This window comes from Trichomycterus rosablanca, chromosome 23, assembly GCF_030014385.1.
Source record: "Trichomycterus rosablanca isolate fTriRos1 chromosome 23, fTriRos1.hap1, whole genome shotgun sequence".
In the NCBI taxonomy this organism is placed as follows: Eukaryota; Metazoa; Chordata; class Actinopteri; order Siluriformes; family Trichomycteridae; genus Trichomycterus; species Trichomycterus rosablanca.
The window spans coordinates 5,865,159-5,882,276 of record NC_086010.1 but is presented as its reverse complement, the minus strand read 5'-3'; the positions used below and the strand labels follow the sequence as shown (position 1 = coordinate 5,882,276).

General features: G+C 37.1%; 1 protein-coding gene across 1 annotated transcript in view; it reads left to right on the top strand.

Annotated features, from left to right (window-relative positions):
• Window positions 1-16,007, top strand: part of itga8 (integrin, alpha 8) — a 79,658-nt gene extending 63,651 nt beyond the window's left edge. The window contains exons 22-30 of the mRNA XM_062985242.1: window positions 4,101-4,180; window positions 6,636-6,716; window positions 7,049-7,154; window positions 8,014-8,172; window positions 10,001-10,114; window positions 10,835-10,948; window positions 11,878-11,979; window positions 12,226-12,348; window positions 14,568-16,007. Coding sequence (XP_062841312.1) covers window positions 4,101-4,180; window positions 6,636-6,716; window positions 7,049-7,154; window positions 8,014-8,172; window positions 10,001-10,114; window positions 10,835-10,948; window positions 11,878-11,979; window positions 12,226-12,348; window positions 14,568-14,642 — 954 coding nt within the window. The 3' untranslated portion in view covers window positions 14,643-16,007. The remainder of the gene's footprint in view (window positions 1-4,100; window positions 4,181-6,635; window positions 6,717-7,048; window positions 7,155-8,013; window positions 8,173-10,000; window positions 10,115-10,834; window positions 10,949-11,877; window positions 11,980-12,225; window positions 12,349-14,567) is intronic.
• The last annotated feature ends 1,111 nt before the right edge of the window (window positions 16,008-17,118 follow it).

Sequence of the window (17,118 nt, the reverse complement as noted above, 5' to 3'; positions counted from 1 at the left end):
AATAAATGAAGAAATAATCAGAAGAGGTAGGTTGGGCAAATTATTGGGAATTCTAATCTTGTTTAGAAGGTCATATGTTACCAGGAAGACTGGCTGAAAAATTTGGAAGCACACATTTTAGCAAATTAGAAATGGAGCCATGTTTGGGCTTTTAACTCAATATTAAATACCCGTAAGTTTGGAACTTGCTAATAGTCAGGCATCAAAAAACTTTTGGCCATATAACAGAAGTGTTTTGTTATACTGAGTCGACATTGTCTCAATTTTAACAGCAAACTTAAAAAAAAGCTTAAAAATAGATTAAACATTACGAACACAAACATGTACTTTGTTACATTCTAGTGCTATGAACAAAAGCCAGAAGTGTCCTTACTTACACTAGCTGTTTGTCCCCTTCTGCACGTCATCAAGAGGACACACGGTTCAAAGAGAAAAGCTTTATCCCTGTTTTACTCTACACACATATGGACTCTGTTCTGTCTGTTCATACTACAAACTCTGTTAGGATGACTTGATTCCTGTCTCCCCCTTTTATTCACTGATCATCATTCACTTTTAATCTAAAATGTCTCATACTAAACTCATTTAAAAATCATGACTTTCTTTAGTCCAGTAATTGGCTTTTCTTTTATTTAAACCTCTTCAGTGTTGCTGTGAAAGTGCTTATTTCAGTCTATTGTCTTGTCAAAGGACATACTTTCTTTTCAATTCAAAATTGCTGGCACATAATATCAGACTTTTATTAAAAATCTCTCTGTACAGTGCGGCATTCATTATTTCATAAATACTGATCAAACCGATTGACCCTGCTGCTGAAAAGCATCACCATAATATAATGGTACCACCACCATATTTTAAAGTATAAATAATAGTATTGCCTGACTGATTGAATTTTAACAATGCGGCTGTAATTTCATGTTTTAATGCACAAAATATGGTCAAAATATGTGAACACCTTACAATAAGCGTATTGAACAGTCCATTCCATTAACTGGTCTGCGGGAATTTGTACCCATTTCATTAAAAAGAGCCTCTGTGAGGTTATATGAGAAGACCTGATCACAACTGACTCTCTAGTTCTTTCCAAAGAAAATTGGGTTTGAGGTCAGTGCTCTGTAAAGAAGCCTCATCAGCTGGACATCAAACCTCTCAGATCGTATTCACTTTGTTCTTGATTGAAACACCTAAACTTAATAATTGGGGGGTGTCCACATACTTTGTCCTTCACGTTTAGAATGTAAACTTGACTTAATGGCTGCTAAAAATATTTAAACACATTAACTGTGAATGCAGAAATAGATGAGCACTAATAGTTTGGACATTAACGACTTCATAGACATTTATTAGCCTTTGAATTTCTCAGCTTTAGCTTTCTGTATTACTAGCTGGTCAGTTTGTATATTTACTACATTCTGAAGACTGAACATTTACAAATGTTTGAAATAATGCAAAGAACTTTCCCATTTCTCCAAAGCTATGTTAAGAGATAGTTCAGCTGTCCCAAACACAAATGTTTGGAGTAAGGACTTGTTTGTATGGCGGCCAGTGATTTAAGTATCTCATCAAGTTATAAATCACATTACGCTCAGCTGTAAATAATATTTTTACTGTTGTCATTAAAATGAATGTCCGACAGTTAATCCATAAATTATTTTGACTAAAACAGAGTGTATTGTTTCAAATCTCCCACACATTTGAAGCTCATCTCTCATAACAGTGGTAGGGTTTCATATAGTTGATGTTCCTGGCCAAAAATGATTGGAAAAGGGGATTGCCGATGGAGATGTTTGTGGTAATGATATGCAGCTGGGTTACAAGGATGGGTTTTGCTTCTATGAGAAATCATTTATAATCATTATTTATTTAAAAGCCTGCAGACTAAGCCCCAAACCAAGCAAAGATCAAGTGGACATGTGAGCGATTTGGAATAATTAAATTTATATTTGGTCAAAAGTATGTGGACACCTGTTACATTTAGGTGTTCCATTTTCCAAATCCATTGCTAGTAGGTGTATTAAATTGATCTAAATTACTGTATAGGCTTTCAAGATCCAAGGTCCAAAAAGACATGGTCCAATGGCCTGTAGTGGAGTTCCTCCGCCTCACTGAACACCTTTGGGATAAATTTTAACATCAAATGCTTATGCCAATTTAATCAAAATCACAATTACAATAGCTATTTTGAGGTGAGGCACTAATAGTGGAAGAGGTCTGACTTGCAACAAGTGTCCTTCCCCCCAATGGTGTTTAAGGGAATTGGGATCAGGGCTCTGTGTAGGCCACTGAAATTCCTTCACACCAAACTTATCAAACCATGGCTTTATGGACCACACTTTATACACAGGGGCCAAGTTATTCTACAACAGGAAACAGCCTTTCCCAAACTGTTGCCACAAAGTTGAAAGCTTACAATTTATTGCTATATAATTTTACGAGATTTTCCGCTCTAAAATTGTCCTGATTGAAAGTTATTGCCTCATTTGAATAATTAGACACCACAAGAATATATGATCCGATTCTTGTAAATTCAGAAAAACTTTGATGAAGTCTGTTTTCTGGTGGAATTGTGGTACCTCAGATGTTGGATATGAACACACAGACTTTTTTAATAAAGAACGCATGAACACAGGAAGAAGCTTTAATGTTTAACAACACTTGCTTTTCTCACCCTTCTGTTGTGATCTGGCTTTGTAAAGTTGAGGGTTTTCATCGGGGGTAGGGTAGGGTAGGGGTCTGTTTTGGGGCTTTTAGAGTTAGCGTACAGCCTTTAGCCTAAGTGCTGGCATTTATTAGCCATTATCATGGTCAGGCTAATGAAGTGCACCATATGGGTAGAGTTAAAAGCTGACAGGGAGCTGGGGGTGTATGTCGCTGTGTGACTAAGTGAAATGGCATGGCTAGGAACTGTTTTTGTGGTTTAGTTGGAATGGTCAAAACATACAACCTCTTAAGCAAGTGATGCTGTATTAAAGGACTACAACAGCAATTTCATCTAGAAAACATTATCACACACATTAGCAGGCTAACAGCCATTAGGGTTACTACAGCATCATCATAGCAGTCATTGCATGGTGTCACTATTACTGGGATGGTGGTAGCCTGGTGGGCAGAGCTTTGGGCTATTGTTGGTTCAAATCCAGGCACTGTTGGGCCCTTGAGCAAGGTCCTTAACCCTGTCTGCCCTACTGTACATGTGTAGAGGTATATATGAGACAAATAAAGGCATGCCTCATTTCATCGCTAATAAAAAGGATTTTCCTGTCAGATCACCTATTTAGTGACATCATCCTGAAGGTACACGTCCCAACCCATGATTTATTTTTATCGGCAAGCTTAAATGAAACTATTTATTGCCACATGATCATTAAATTCACTCTATAACACACTCAGTATTATTAGAATCTACCACACAAAGGCACACATTAGTATTATCCTTACCTAATTAATAATTAATTTTTTATTATTTAATTATTAATTTATTTTTATTTACTATTTATTCAAATCCTTATTGTTTACGCTCTCCCTGTCCACTGCTGGGAGTTTGTTTCATGTGTTCTTCAGGAACTAATTATCCCGAGCAGGGTCCAATAGCTCCAACGGCTCCAGCACCAATCAGAAACACTGTGCAGAATGGAGGAACAATACCTGCACAGCGTGCCAGTTCATGAAAGGTTCACCCATGGAGCATGTGTCCATGCTGAGTTTGGTTCCCACCAAGTTTCTTCCTGTAGTTTAAGGGAGTTTTTCCTTGCCACTGTTTTCCTTGTTTGGTCTGTCATTTCTGGATTCTGTAAAGCTGCTTTGAGACAATGTCTATTGTAAGAAGTGCTATACAAATAAATTTGGCTTAACTTGACTTGACATAAAATAAACTTACCAACAAATCTATACCTGGGGCAACTTTGTATTTTTTAACGATGGAAGAAATCTATGTATGACAAGGAAAAAAAACTTTTTACAAACAGTGACCAAAGGCTAGGTTTGCACCCAAGACGCTGGGGCTGTTATACCTGCTATGCCACTATGGCACCTAATTTTGTCAGTTAAGCATTTGATGTCATCATGATTTTTATTATTTTTACCTTCTCTCTCTCTTTCAGGTTTCTGTTGGATTGAGATTCTCTGTGAGGAGATTGGAAGATGCTGAAGCTCATATTGGCTTTGAGTTGCAAATACACAGGTGAGACTCATTCGTCTTTTTTTGCTTTGATCTTTATCCTTTCATCCCTCCCTATATCCATCATTTTACCCTTTTTCCATATATTTTTTCTTCTATACTTAGTCTCCTCTGCTCTTAATATTTCTCACACATTTAGCTATATTTTCTTCACACCTCCATCCACCCTTATACTTTTCTATCCGTCTTTTTTTTACCTTTCTTCTTCTGGCATTATGTTTATCTTTTCTCTCTCAGCCTCTCTGTTTGTGAGACTTTCAAGTTTTTCTTTCTTTGTTTTGCTACCTGACAGTCATCCCTATCTCATTTTTACACACTCATACACTCAATGTGCCAAAGTTCTGTCAACACCACATTCATTCGGGTTCGCTAACAAGGATTTCCAGCTTTAACAGCCTATCAAACGAATGTGAGTGTGTGTGTGTGTGTCTGTGTGTGTGTGTGTGGTTAGTGCAGTGTTGGAAACCAGTTTTACAAGCAATCCTGAAAGTTTTTATTGAAGCTAAGCTTGGAAGCTGACTGCTAATATGATAGCTTGGAATATGATTTGTATTTGGGTGACACTATTCAAGAACAAAGATCCTCAACCACCAGACCATGAAACATACCAGACCAAATCACAAATAGAAAAACTATTTATTTTTAATCAGCAAACACAGTACAATACAGTCATCAGCCAATTGGGAACTTAATACTAAAACTGCTAGGAGCACCCACCCCATTTTGCCCTTGGAATAGCCTTGGTTTTGGTGGCATGTATTTCACAAAGTATTAAAAACATTTACTTTGATTTTGGTTTATTTTAAACTGCTTGCCTTACAGAATTGTGTTTTTTTTTAGATCGGCGACTTTGATGAGCGCTTATGTAGTGTGCATTACTTAGCAGCTTGATTTCTCTCGGTATAAAATTCTGTGTGATCAGTCATGACTAGCTTCATCAGGCTGCAAACAGAGCATAGGGAAGCTGCTATGTCCCAAATACCACAGCATGTACTAAATAGTGTGCTAAACTGTTTCTTCACAGATGATAAAGATACTATTTTGAGCACACTGTATTGTAAATAAAGTACAGTATAAGGCAAAGCCCCCTAGCCCTCCAATGTACCTTATGCTTTAGAGGAATTCAGAAAATGAAAAGTCGTTCTAAGGTCATATTCACAACAGCCAAATCCACTCAGTTGCAAGAATCAAGGACAGGTCACTCGGGAGGGAGTGGGACTGTGTTCTTATTAAGCGTTCTCCAGGTGGCTTATGTTGGCTACATGTCACCCCTCCTAAAATCCTTCTCATTAAGCTTTTACCTTAAGAAGAACCTAACACAGATGTGATAGATGTATTACTAATTTCCTTAACAATGTTATGTCTACCTTTTTTGATTTCTGCTGAAAAAAAACATTCACCTGTTCTGTTATTCCCTTTGTGTTATTCATTTGAACCCTGGTTCCCAATTCACTGGTGGATATTACACAGTAAACATCACAGTCTGACATGAAGTGCTGTTTTCTTTGCCATCTACAAGAAATCAGGACACACCGACTGGCTGGATCTCATCCAGTGAATTTTTTGGTGGTTATTTGTATGTTAAGTGAGCTATTTTTCCACATGTGGAACTTGTGTCCACACTAATTCTGCACTGGACTGCACTGACTGATTGTCCTTCTATATCTTCTGCATATTTATTAGCCAGATAATAATATTGTGTGTGTGTGTGTGTGTGTGTGTGTGTGTGTGTGTGTGTGTGTGTGTGTGTGGTTAAAGTGGGTTTCTGGGGTTTTTCAGTACAATCACTGGTGAGACGGTTGACACATAGAACTTTGGCACATACACTGTGTTTGCTAAAAACACTATTATTCCAGTCTAGCTCTCTCTCTCTCTCTCTCTCTCTCTCTCACTCACACACACACACTCACACACATTTCTCTGCTAAACAAATTGTCTGTCATTTAGTGGGTTGCTGTTATTATCTGCTATTTACACAGAGAACCTGATTCACGTTTACATACAGTAAGACCAACTGCTCACATAACCACACATACAGAAAAGGTGAAATAGAAATAATATTAAATATTTTCATGATGTTTTGCGTTTATAGTCATAATAAGTTTAGATCCCAAAGACAGTTGATTCTCACACAGCCAGCACAGGCACAGAACTCATAAAGAACAAGCAGTAATTACAAGAATACAAAGAGCAGGTCATTCTTTCTATTTCAATTAAATAAGACAATAATTATGAAGGTCCTGAGACCGATTTGACATAAATGTTACTTACAAAGGTATTTAAATATTTGACTTTTACTGTATTTAATTTACATAAGGTTTGTGTATCCATGTTTTAAATAATCATTTTAAACAATAAAACCTATTTTTATATAAAATCAAGGGCATTTGTTATAAATGGCTATACAGTAGAATCAAGATCAAACTTGCATATGTGCTTGTGTGTTTGTGTCTTACAGCACCAATAAAGATAACCCGAGAAGTAACCCTGTGAATCTGACTTTGAACGTGGTAGCCCGAGCTCAAGTGGACATTAGAGGGTGAGTGTAAATTATCCATCTTCTTCTTTGTCTTCCCTCTTAAAAATGTTATGGTTTGTGCTATTAATAAATAAAATAGAATTTAAGCTGAATTTCACTTTTGTCTCAACAAGCCATGTGAATTTCTGCCTCTCTATATTTCTACTAGTCCTTTTGCTGTAATACCTTGAATATAGTTCATTTATTAATGTCCTATTTTAAGTGAGGCAACCTGAATTAAGGAGTGTGCCTGTACTTTCATATTTTGTTTAACTCTTCATAATGGACTAAACAGAGCTCTATGTTTTATGCTGCCCACGTGTTACAGTAAATTATTTATTTCTATGTTTTAGTGTATCTCACCCATCTCAAGTAGTTCTACCTTTTCCTCACTGGGAGCCAAAAGAGAAACCAGTCAGAGAGGACGACATTGGGCCTCAGGTCCAGCACATCTATGAGGTACTTAATGCTGGCACTTACACATAAACAGAGGTGGCACTAGTTAAGGAGGAAGCACATCGCACATGGAAATCATTTACTTCTCTGAAAGAAGGAAGAGAATATCGGTGCTGCTCAGTTAAACCGAGATGCAGTAAACACACACAAGCTTTAGTCTGATCAAAGCGTCCAGACCAGTAGAACTCTAATAAAACACACACACACACACACACACACACTGACCAGGATATTGTTAATAGCCGTAGAGTTGACCCTATGTTATTACCCCTGAGCAGGCATCAGTAAATGAAAATAAGATACGAAAAGAACACACAGCCAAGTTAGGTTTGGGTTTAAATACGTCCAGCCGCTTCATTTTTATCCCGAATAAATGAACATCATATAAAAATAGAACCCCAAACCAAATAAACTTCCAAAAGCAACCAGAGAAAATACTGAACAGCAGAAACCTACTTCAGAAACATGTCACGGCTTATTTCTTTCATAGTTTGTTTTTCTAGGGAGATATTGTTGACCTCGTTTTGCTGAGAAGGGGCCTTGGAGCAAGCTCAGTCCGTTCTGCAGCAAATAATAGGTTTAATTAGTGGTAAATGTTAGCCAGACGCCGAGTGACCCGCCTCTTGTTAGCCTTTGGGGAGCAAGAAGTTGGTGTTGCATGAATACTCTTAATTTGTTCTTATTTGTTTGCATTTACAAAATGCAGTGAAGTTGGTCAGGCAAAACATTAAAAGTCATTGTTTGTACAAAATGTCTTAACTTAATTAGAAGTAGTATTTGTATTTCAGACTTGATTTTACTTTTTTTTGTCATTTAACCTGACTCTTATCCCAACCCTCTTTTGACCTTGCACACTTTTTAGTTGCACAACAAAGGTCCCAGTTCCATAAGTGAAACTATATTGGAAATCGGCTGGCCCAGTCGGCACCGAGAAGAGCACTTACTCTACGCCATGCAGATCATCACAGACGGACCAATTCAGTGCCACCTTAATGACTCCCTTAACCCACTAGACCTTGAGGTAAGCCAAACAGTGCCAGTTTGATTTCAATTGTATGTTATACAAATAGGTCTAAGGATAATCCAGCTTCATTGTTGTTAGAATATTTTGGCACAAACTAAGACATTCGGTTAACTGGGCTGGATTGGAGGCAGAGCTCAATGTGTTTTATTTTTATTTTATTTGTAAATTTATTTTTGTGAATAGCAGACAGTGCTAACCTCCAGTACTATAGATCATCATTGTATAATTATTAAATTATGTGTGTTCTCGAATCAAATAAACCCTTTAATATTATGAATCTCATTAACAGTCGACCTTAAAGTCTAGCCACACTAAAGACCAAGTCACCTTGTGGGCACTACTTCTGCAAAATCCTGTTTCTTGTCTCTATGGACCCACACTGTATTGGATTTATTCATGCTTGCTAACATAGATTTTTATTACGTTAGGTAAATGTCCAAAAAAATCACATGGAGTGCTTGTGTTTTAGGATCGCTTGTATTTTAAAGCATGTAAAAGTCAGTTTAGACTGACTTTGTGATTTCCTGTGCTAAAGCATTCCTATTAGAGTGTTCAGCATGGGGCAAGACAGTTTGCTCCTGGGCCAGTCAAGGCCAGACAGCCCGTCCCCACCACTCTAGGGACAACAAGCATGTCCAGCTGCCAGTTTGGTCAAAATTACCTCCAGCTGGCGGAAGCATGTGCACTTTTATCTGAACGTGCTCATTTTTTGCCTTGTTTTCCTCTTGTCTAAGTCTTTTTTTACTTTACTTTTGGACTTGTGTTGTAGTTACACACTTTTTTTTTCTCAAAAAAGTAAAAAAAACAGCTACAGTACAAATCTTTGTTGTTCAGACTGTGTAATGATTGTGTCTGTGTCTGTGTCTGTGCTGAGCACGGAGCATCAAAGCCCATGCAGTCTATCTTAGCTTTACTATTGCGAGTTTACTGACAGCTTTAGAGAAGGATGTGCCATTTGTTGACTTTGATCTAAGAGCTCAAATGAACACACACACACGCACACTTCGAGGTCATGTCTTTTTTGTTTTTTTTGCTGATGCTGCTTACTTGAATTCTTTCTAACATTAGTTCTGCCCATTACTGTGTTTCTCTTTTAATGTAATATTTATTCTATTAAGAGTTTGGAAAATTTAAAACAAAAATTAATAAATGTACACTGTAGTGCAGCGAATTATACCTGTAAATAATTAATAATATTTTAGCTTTGCATGATCACACTTTAAAGTTTAGATCTTAAAATAGAATTTAATGTAAGACAAATACAACTGGGGTCAAATTGATTTTAAAATAATCACATAATTAATTTTTAAAAAAGGTTATCTAGCACCAACTGGCTGTGTGTGTGGGGGGGGGGGGTAATTTTTTTCTTTTAGTTAATTATATTTAATCAACTTAAAACACTCAAGTCAAGACTTGACCGTCTCAACAAGCAGCAAAATATCCAATAATTAAAACAAATTTTAGAGGAAATGAGAAAAGAAAATATTGAAACAATAATTTGGAAAGAGTTCCAAAGCTATTCCTAAAGCTCTTAGACTCCCGCAAGCCACAGTGAGAGCAATTATCCTAAATGGAGAAAGTGAAGAAAAGTGGTCAGTTTTCCCAGAAGTGCTAGTCTCTGGCTCTCCCCAGCCAGAATGTAATTGTAGTATTAAAATTAAAAATGACTGGAATGGAAAAAAAGGGAGAAACACCTGTACAGAAAAAATACCTCCTTACCATGTACTGGGATTTTGAAGATCTAGTTCCTTTAATTTCTAATGTGTTTCTTTCTAACTTAACAGTATTTGTTCTATTTTCTCTCTTTTTTACCCACCACCCACAGACCTCCACTCTACAGGACACACCAGAGCTGCTAGGTTTTCTGCACAACAGTAGTGGACCGAAACGCCACAAGCGATCTGTTACCACCACACAGAGCTACAGCAGCAAAACACTGGTACATAGACCTGTTAAATTCCTTTGAATTGCATCTTAGTTGTGATCATTTAAGGTGGCAGAAAGTATGTGGACACCTGACTATAAGCATCTGACTATAAGTGTTCAGTAGGGTTGAGGTCACTTCTACAACAATTGAACTCAAAACTGGGTTTACAAATTTTTATATAAAATATATAAACTCGGGAACTCTTTCACCACCATGACTTTGACATGTGTTATGGCACCCTACTGTGCCCTCTGAGGGCTACTTCAACCTAAAATCATAACTCACTGCTTAAAGCCACCTCTTAATGTCATGGTTTGTGTGGGTCTTTGTGTGTCTGTGTTCAAGCTGTGTTTTTATGCAGCAGATCTGGAGAGACGCCTGCTAGAGTGCATGGTAGTCTGCATGTGAGCAGTAATAATAGAAGTGGAATGAAGGACCTTGAGGCATTAACATTAATGTGTAAACAAACCTGTTTGGGACTTCCTCTCAGACACTTGTTTTTTAGGCACTGGGTGCAGATATTCATGTTCAGATATTTGTTCTGGATTTGTAATCATGAACAATAAAATACTGACCAGTGCACAATCTAACCACTTTAACAGGTCTTTCTTTATGTGGAAAAACAAGTTCAAGTTAATATAAGAAAACAAAATAATATGACAATGTGTGTTATTAAAGAGACACAGCTCATTTATTTCTTTATTATTTTCTTTTTTGTGTGTCTGTGTGTAGAACTGCACTAATATTCATTGCTTGATGCTGAAGTGCACTGTGGGGCTTTTGGTTCGAGGACAGAGTGCGGTGGTTAAAATCCGGTCAAGGCTGTGGGCTCACACCTTCTTACAGGTAAATACACATATTACACACATAGAAGTGTGCCAAATTAAAAAAGGACAAAAAAAAATCAATAAAAAATAAAGAAATTAAAGTATTTATGTCTCTCTCTACCTAAATATCTGCCTGTCTGTCTATTTATCTATTTACTATGTACCAATCTATATAAGTGTAAATGCCACCAGATAGCTATACTACATGATCCAGGTATTCATCAGGCATAAAAATGCCTTGTTGATTTGCCAAGCTTGATTTTAGACCCTAACCCTAACACTTCTACATCATCAGGTTTTAAAGACACGTATGTAACAGGTTTGGACAGGTTGCCATGCCAATTTGCGGTCTTCCCTTCAGTGCGCACATAATGAAATGATTGACTCAAACACAGATGGAGAAAAGGTGATGTTAGCTATGTTTTCATACTGAAAACATCCAGAACAGAGGCGTGGTAAAGTCATCTTACCCTCTGACTCATGTGACTTAATGTGGCTTAACCCTGTCATACCAGAACACCTTTAATCTTATCTCCATTCCAGAACCCAGCGTAAAGCATACTGGTGTCTTTGAAAGCACAAGAATGTTGTAAAAGAAAGCTCACAGTTGAAATCTTTGTTTGGTTGCTTTTTTTAACCATTTCCTCATGCTGGAACCATTACGCCCCATCAATCTGGTGTCAATACTGAGGTGACATTTGTCCAACAAATGTGTTACTAGCAGTATTAATGGGGTTTTTTTCAATATGACTTGGGGGACTAAAAGTAACAAATGCATATGATTAGTTTTCTGGGAAAAACTGGAAAGCCCAAGCAAAATATATATTGGTAATATTGGAGATATTGGATTATGCTTTGCTTCATTAATATGTCTGATCTGGACACCCCTCCTAATTACTGAGTTCAGGTTTTTTTTATTTTTTTTATTTTCATCTTTTCTGTTTGCAGAGGCAAAATGACCCCTACCTGGTCAACTCTACCATTTCCTTCCAAGTAATAGGCATGCCGTACCGCGTTCGACCTCATACACTGCCACATCAGAGTAACTCAGTGAGTATAATCTGTTGGAATATGTGTGTGTGTGTGTGTGTGTTAGGCATTGGGACAGAAGGATACTTTTCATTAAATATTATAATAATTTAAGATTTTTATCTACTGACTCAACTATGTTACTTGCATTAACATTAGCTAGCACTTCCGTTATGTACTACTGCTTCAGTAGGGACTTCAGACTGCTTATTGGCTCATTCAATATTCCACTAATTTTAGTTTTTGTGTTTGTTTGCTTGTGTTTAGATTGGTACGTTTGTGGTTTGGGCGATTCCTGATCTGTCCTTTGCCATTCCTCTGTGGGTGATTATTCTGGCTATTCTGCTGGGACTGCTGGTACTCGCCATTCTAACCCTGGCTATGTGGAAGGTATGGTGACACAATCACGGCATTGGTTTGATGCCTGCAGGATATGGGTAAACAGTGGAGGTTGTATAGCCTGATGACAACCGCAGATTGAACCTGTAGCTAATCACATAACAATATACACTATATGGACAAAGGTATTGAATGACCATTAGCTGACCATTAGCTTGTTGGACACCCTATTCCAAATTTTTTACCAGCGTCCAGTCTTCTGGGAAGTCTTTATACAAGTTTTGGAGTCTGTCTGGGGAAATTTGCGAGCATGTATTAAAGGCATTTGTGAGGTCAGACATTAATGCTATACAAGAAGGACTGGATTTTAATTTCTGGCCTGGCCTTTTTTACAGGCTACTGAAGTTCCTCCATCCCAAACATATAAAAACACGTTTTTCTTAGACCTTTCACAGTCATACTGGTGCAGGAAAGAATTGGAAGCATTTAAATGATTTGTATAATTGCTTTTATACACCTGTTAGCAGTTGGTGTGTCTCGGAGAGATAGAGATATTGAGAGAGAGAGAAAAAAGACGGACAGGAAAAGGAGAAAAGTGTAGGATAAATAAATAGGATGCAGTTGGTGGGTGATTAGGGGGCAGACTGAAAAAGGGAGTCCTATTACATGCTGGGAATTAATGAGGCATAATGATTTTATCAGTATTTTGTCTACAGTACAGTTCTCAGGCCCTTGACCTGCTCCCTATGGAGGGAGTGTACCTTAATTGTTTAACACACACACATTGATGTAATTAACGCTGGGGACAACCATTTTTTTAAAACTATAGCCTGGTAAAACTATTAAAAATAATCTGATATATAAACATCTCTACATCTCATTCCTTAAAAATATGAGAATTGAATTGGAAATGCTTCACTGTTTGGAAGCAGTTCCATTATTCGTGCTACAGGTTACAATAATAATGTTATAAAATATGCCATAAGAATTTTATGTAGTTAATACCAGCAATTAGTAAACATTTAGGCTGGCATTTAGCCACTTTTAGCATTAGCATGACAGGTCTGCCTAGAAACCACTTGAAATGTACAGTATTAGTGATTAAATAAATGATTACATTACATTTTTAGGATTTTATAAGTAGCCAGTCCTTCAAAATATACCATTTTAACTGTGAGTTTATATAGATAATAATGGCACATAGTAAGGAGGTTGGTAGCTAGCAGCTCAATTGTGATATGTCTGTAACAAAAAAGCTGCTCTGTGATGAAGATCAGCTGTTTTAATATTTTTAAATAATAAAGGGTACAATTTTAATATTTAAAATACAAAATTATTAAATACTGTATATATATATAAAATGTCTTAGACCTTAATTTTTAGACATTTAAAACGTGTTTTTTGCAGACCTTGCAGATTTTCTTCGTTGTTTTTTGGCGCCCTCTCTTGGTGTACCATGGTAGTGTAATTAGATCTGTGTACTAAATTCAGCACATTGACTGGGAACTTGGTTTAAAAATGTTTTTCTTCTGCCAATACCACTACCAACAGCAATAAAAAATAATATTTCTCATTTCAGGAACACCTTTTATGTAGATAACATGATCCTTTAAATTAAAATGACTGTAATCACAAACTTTCAGATACCGGGCCAGCTCAATAACAGCTCAATAGATGCCTGGGAGCACCACTTTTGTGAGATGTACACACATCATGTCTTGCTATTGCTACTGGTATGGAAGATCACTGCAACAAGCAGCAATCTTAAAGAAAGTAATAGTGTATTGGGGCAAAATTATTAAACACTGTAATGGAAAAAGCTATAGAGCCATAACAAATGCATTACCTATCCCTGTCAGTGAAACTGGAGCGATAATATGCAAGCAGTTGGCTAATAGGCACTGAAACACATACATATGGTATAAGAGAAACAAGTTACCTGAAAATAGTTGCAGGATGATCTGAAAGCAGCAGGAAAAACAGTAACTCTGATAACATTTAGCAGTGCACTGCAGTTATATCAATTTCTCCATGCATGTTTTTAAGGCTCCATATTAATGTCCAAAATGAACGCAAGCCAAACAATCATTACACTTGAAATAATAGTATTCTGTATTCTGGTCAGACTAAATAAAATAGACCTATGTGAACCCAACCAGGTTAAATAAATAACTGAAGGTAGATAGGTGAATGAGTAAATATAAGAATATAAAATTCAGGTCTGATACACATCTGCCTGCTAAATTGCATCTAATACTCTTTTCTTTCAGTGTGGATTCTTCGATCGAGCACGACCACCAAAAGATGATGACATCTCAGACAGGGAGCAGCTCACGTCTGGGTAATCAGCAGAGGCATAAAGGAGAAAACGCAACTAAAAAATGTGGTAAAGCTAGCCATGAAGACATTGGTGAGCTTTGTTTGTGTGCAAGAGGGTTACGAGGACCTGAGTTATGGATCCGACTCTCCAAATGAACTACATCTCCAACGTTGAATCAGAGATCTGCTGGATCTGTGAGCTGGACTGTACGGCTGCTCCTGCAAAGCTTTATTTAAATTAGGCAGAGCCACTTTTTTGGATCAGCGGTGCCTTGTGTCTTTATAGAGGCAGGATGGCAAAAAGTAAGAACTAAATCAGTCATGACACGCTGAGACTGATGGATGCACACAGTGTACTGCTGAGAGGAGAGGACTTCCCTGCACTTATTCAGTGTTACAACTGTAAAACTGCTGTTGGATTCTCCATTCTGCACCAGCTATAATGCAGACACGTTTTTTAATTGCTCATCCTTATTAGTTTTTACAATTTTAACATCAGAAAACCTTCTCTGGATGCCTTTCCTACTAGAGCTCCTGTACTCTTGTATACACACAGTCCTGCACAACAGCATCTGCACCACTATCTTTAATTAAGGATTGTATTTTTGTAGTACTTTAACAGCTGATCATTTCAGGTTGCAAGAGGTACACAGTAAGGCCAAAAGTATGTGGACAACTGACCTCCCCCCTCTATATGTGGTAAGAATTTCTACCTATTTGGTCAGAAAAACATTTGTGACATTTGTTAAGCAGGGCTAGGATCAGGTTTCTTTGTGGGCCACTGGAGTTCCTTCACAACTAACTCATCATCATCATATCTTTGAGGTCCTCCGTAAACAAGGGTACATTCACACTGGAAAAGAAAAGGTTATATAAAGTATATAATTTATTTTTACAAAATTGACTATATCCATCTATATTGACTATAAACGATGAGTGTGTCTGAAAAATTAAAGCTCAGTAAAAAGGAGGGGCGTCCACATACTTTTAACCAGTAGTGTATATGAATTATTTGTGTATGTGCAATATTGCAACATTTTTGAGTTGCTGAAATCATTTGTACACTGGCTCTTGTTTTGTTGAATTTAAGGTTTAGCTTGTTTTGTATATAACGTTCACAGAGACTTATATTAAGCGAATGACTGATGTATGATTAATGCCAACTCATAAAGGGAACACATTTTCATCCTTGTATGTAGTTCTCTGAAGTTTCTTCTTTCAGCAGAACCTTACATTTTATTAAAAGTTGAGATTTGTGTTAAAATGTTGCCCAATATCATTGTAATGGTCAATAGCCAAGTCTTATCTAGTCATGATCACAGTACTGAGGTTAAACCTGAGTTTACATTTTAAGAACAATGTCACCTGCAAATAAATTTTGTACAGAATTATTTATTGATTTTGTATTATTTGTGCTGAATTCTGGAAAAGATAAATAAAAAAAAACTGATAAAACTGTTAGAATAAATTTTATTAGGACTTCAACTAGTATTCTACCTCAAACTTATTAGTGTTTACATGTTTATCATTAACAGGCTTGTGTTTATACAGAATTTTATTGTCTGTGACTCATCTAGAGAACTGTCCAGCTGATTTTCTGACCAACAATCAAAATGTTTATGAGGGCCAAATCTTAATTCCTATCTTCAAATATCGCACAACATTTTATTATACTATATGAGTCAACTATATGTGTCTGGTGGGGACGGACTATATTTCTAATAAAATAAATAGTATTAAACAAAATTGTAAGGGGTGTTGACTTAAAGGTGGGTGAAAACAAAGTCCAGGGTAAAACCAAATTCAGTTTGAATTTTTTAAACCATGCCTATGCCTCCTTTAAGTGAGTCTAAAGCAGGGGCGGCTCGTTCCTTAGGGCAATCACGCGGCGCACCACCAAAGGACAAAAGGGAAGAAATCTATCACAGCTGTGACTGTTCTGGAGTCTGTCTTGCCTCTGAATATCGTAGTCCAATCAGCGTTGAGTTGTGTTCCGTACAGTATCGCCGCTTTTGGGGCGATTTCAGTCTGACCGAAAATCGCCCCGGATTGCTCTCATAGACTCTCATGTTAAGGCTCTTTTTTGTAACTGCAGGCGCTGCAATACATTCTAAATGGCTTCCGCCAGGGCTCGCACTTACGTGCTTGCGTCACACGTAACCTGGTGTCGCGATCTCGTCACCATGACTACCATTACCTCAGTTCGGAGCAACTCCATCGTGTAATCAGGATAAATGAGCAACTTAAGAATTAGGGCCACCCAGACCAAATTTAAACATCAAGTATCTACAAAGGGGGGGGAAATCATATAAGTAACAAGTAAGTAATATAATTTTTAAATAGTGAATTGTGATTGCACTTATTGTATCTCCCCAATTGTTTAATTGTACTGATTTATTCATTGCACATCAGCCCCAATGCCAATCTTAATTCTGGATCTGCTGAACCTAAAATAAAATGCTATCTGATGAAAATTGTTAGTGTGAAGCTTTACGTAATTTT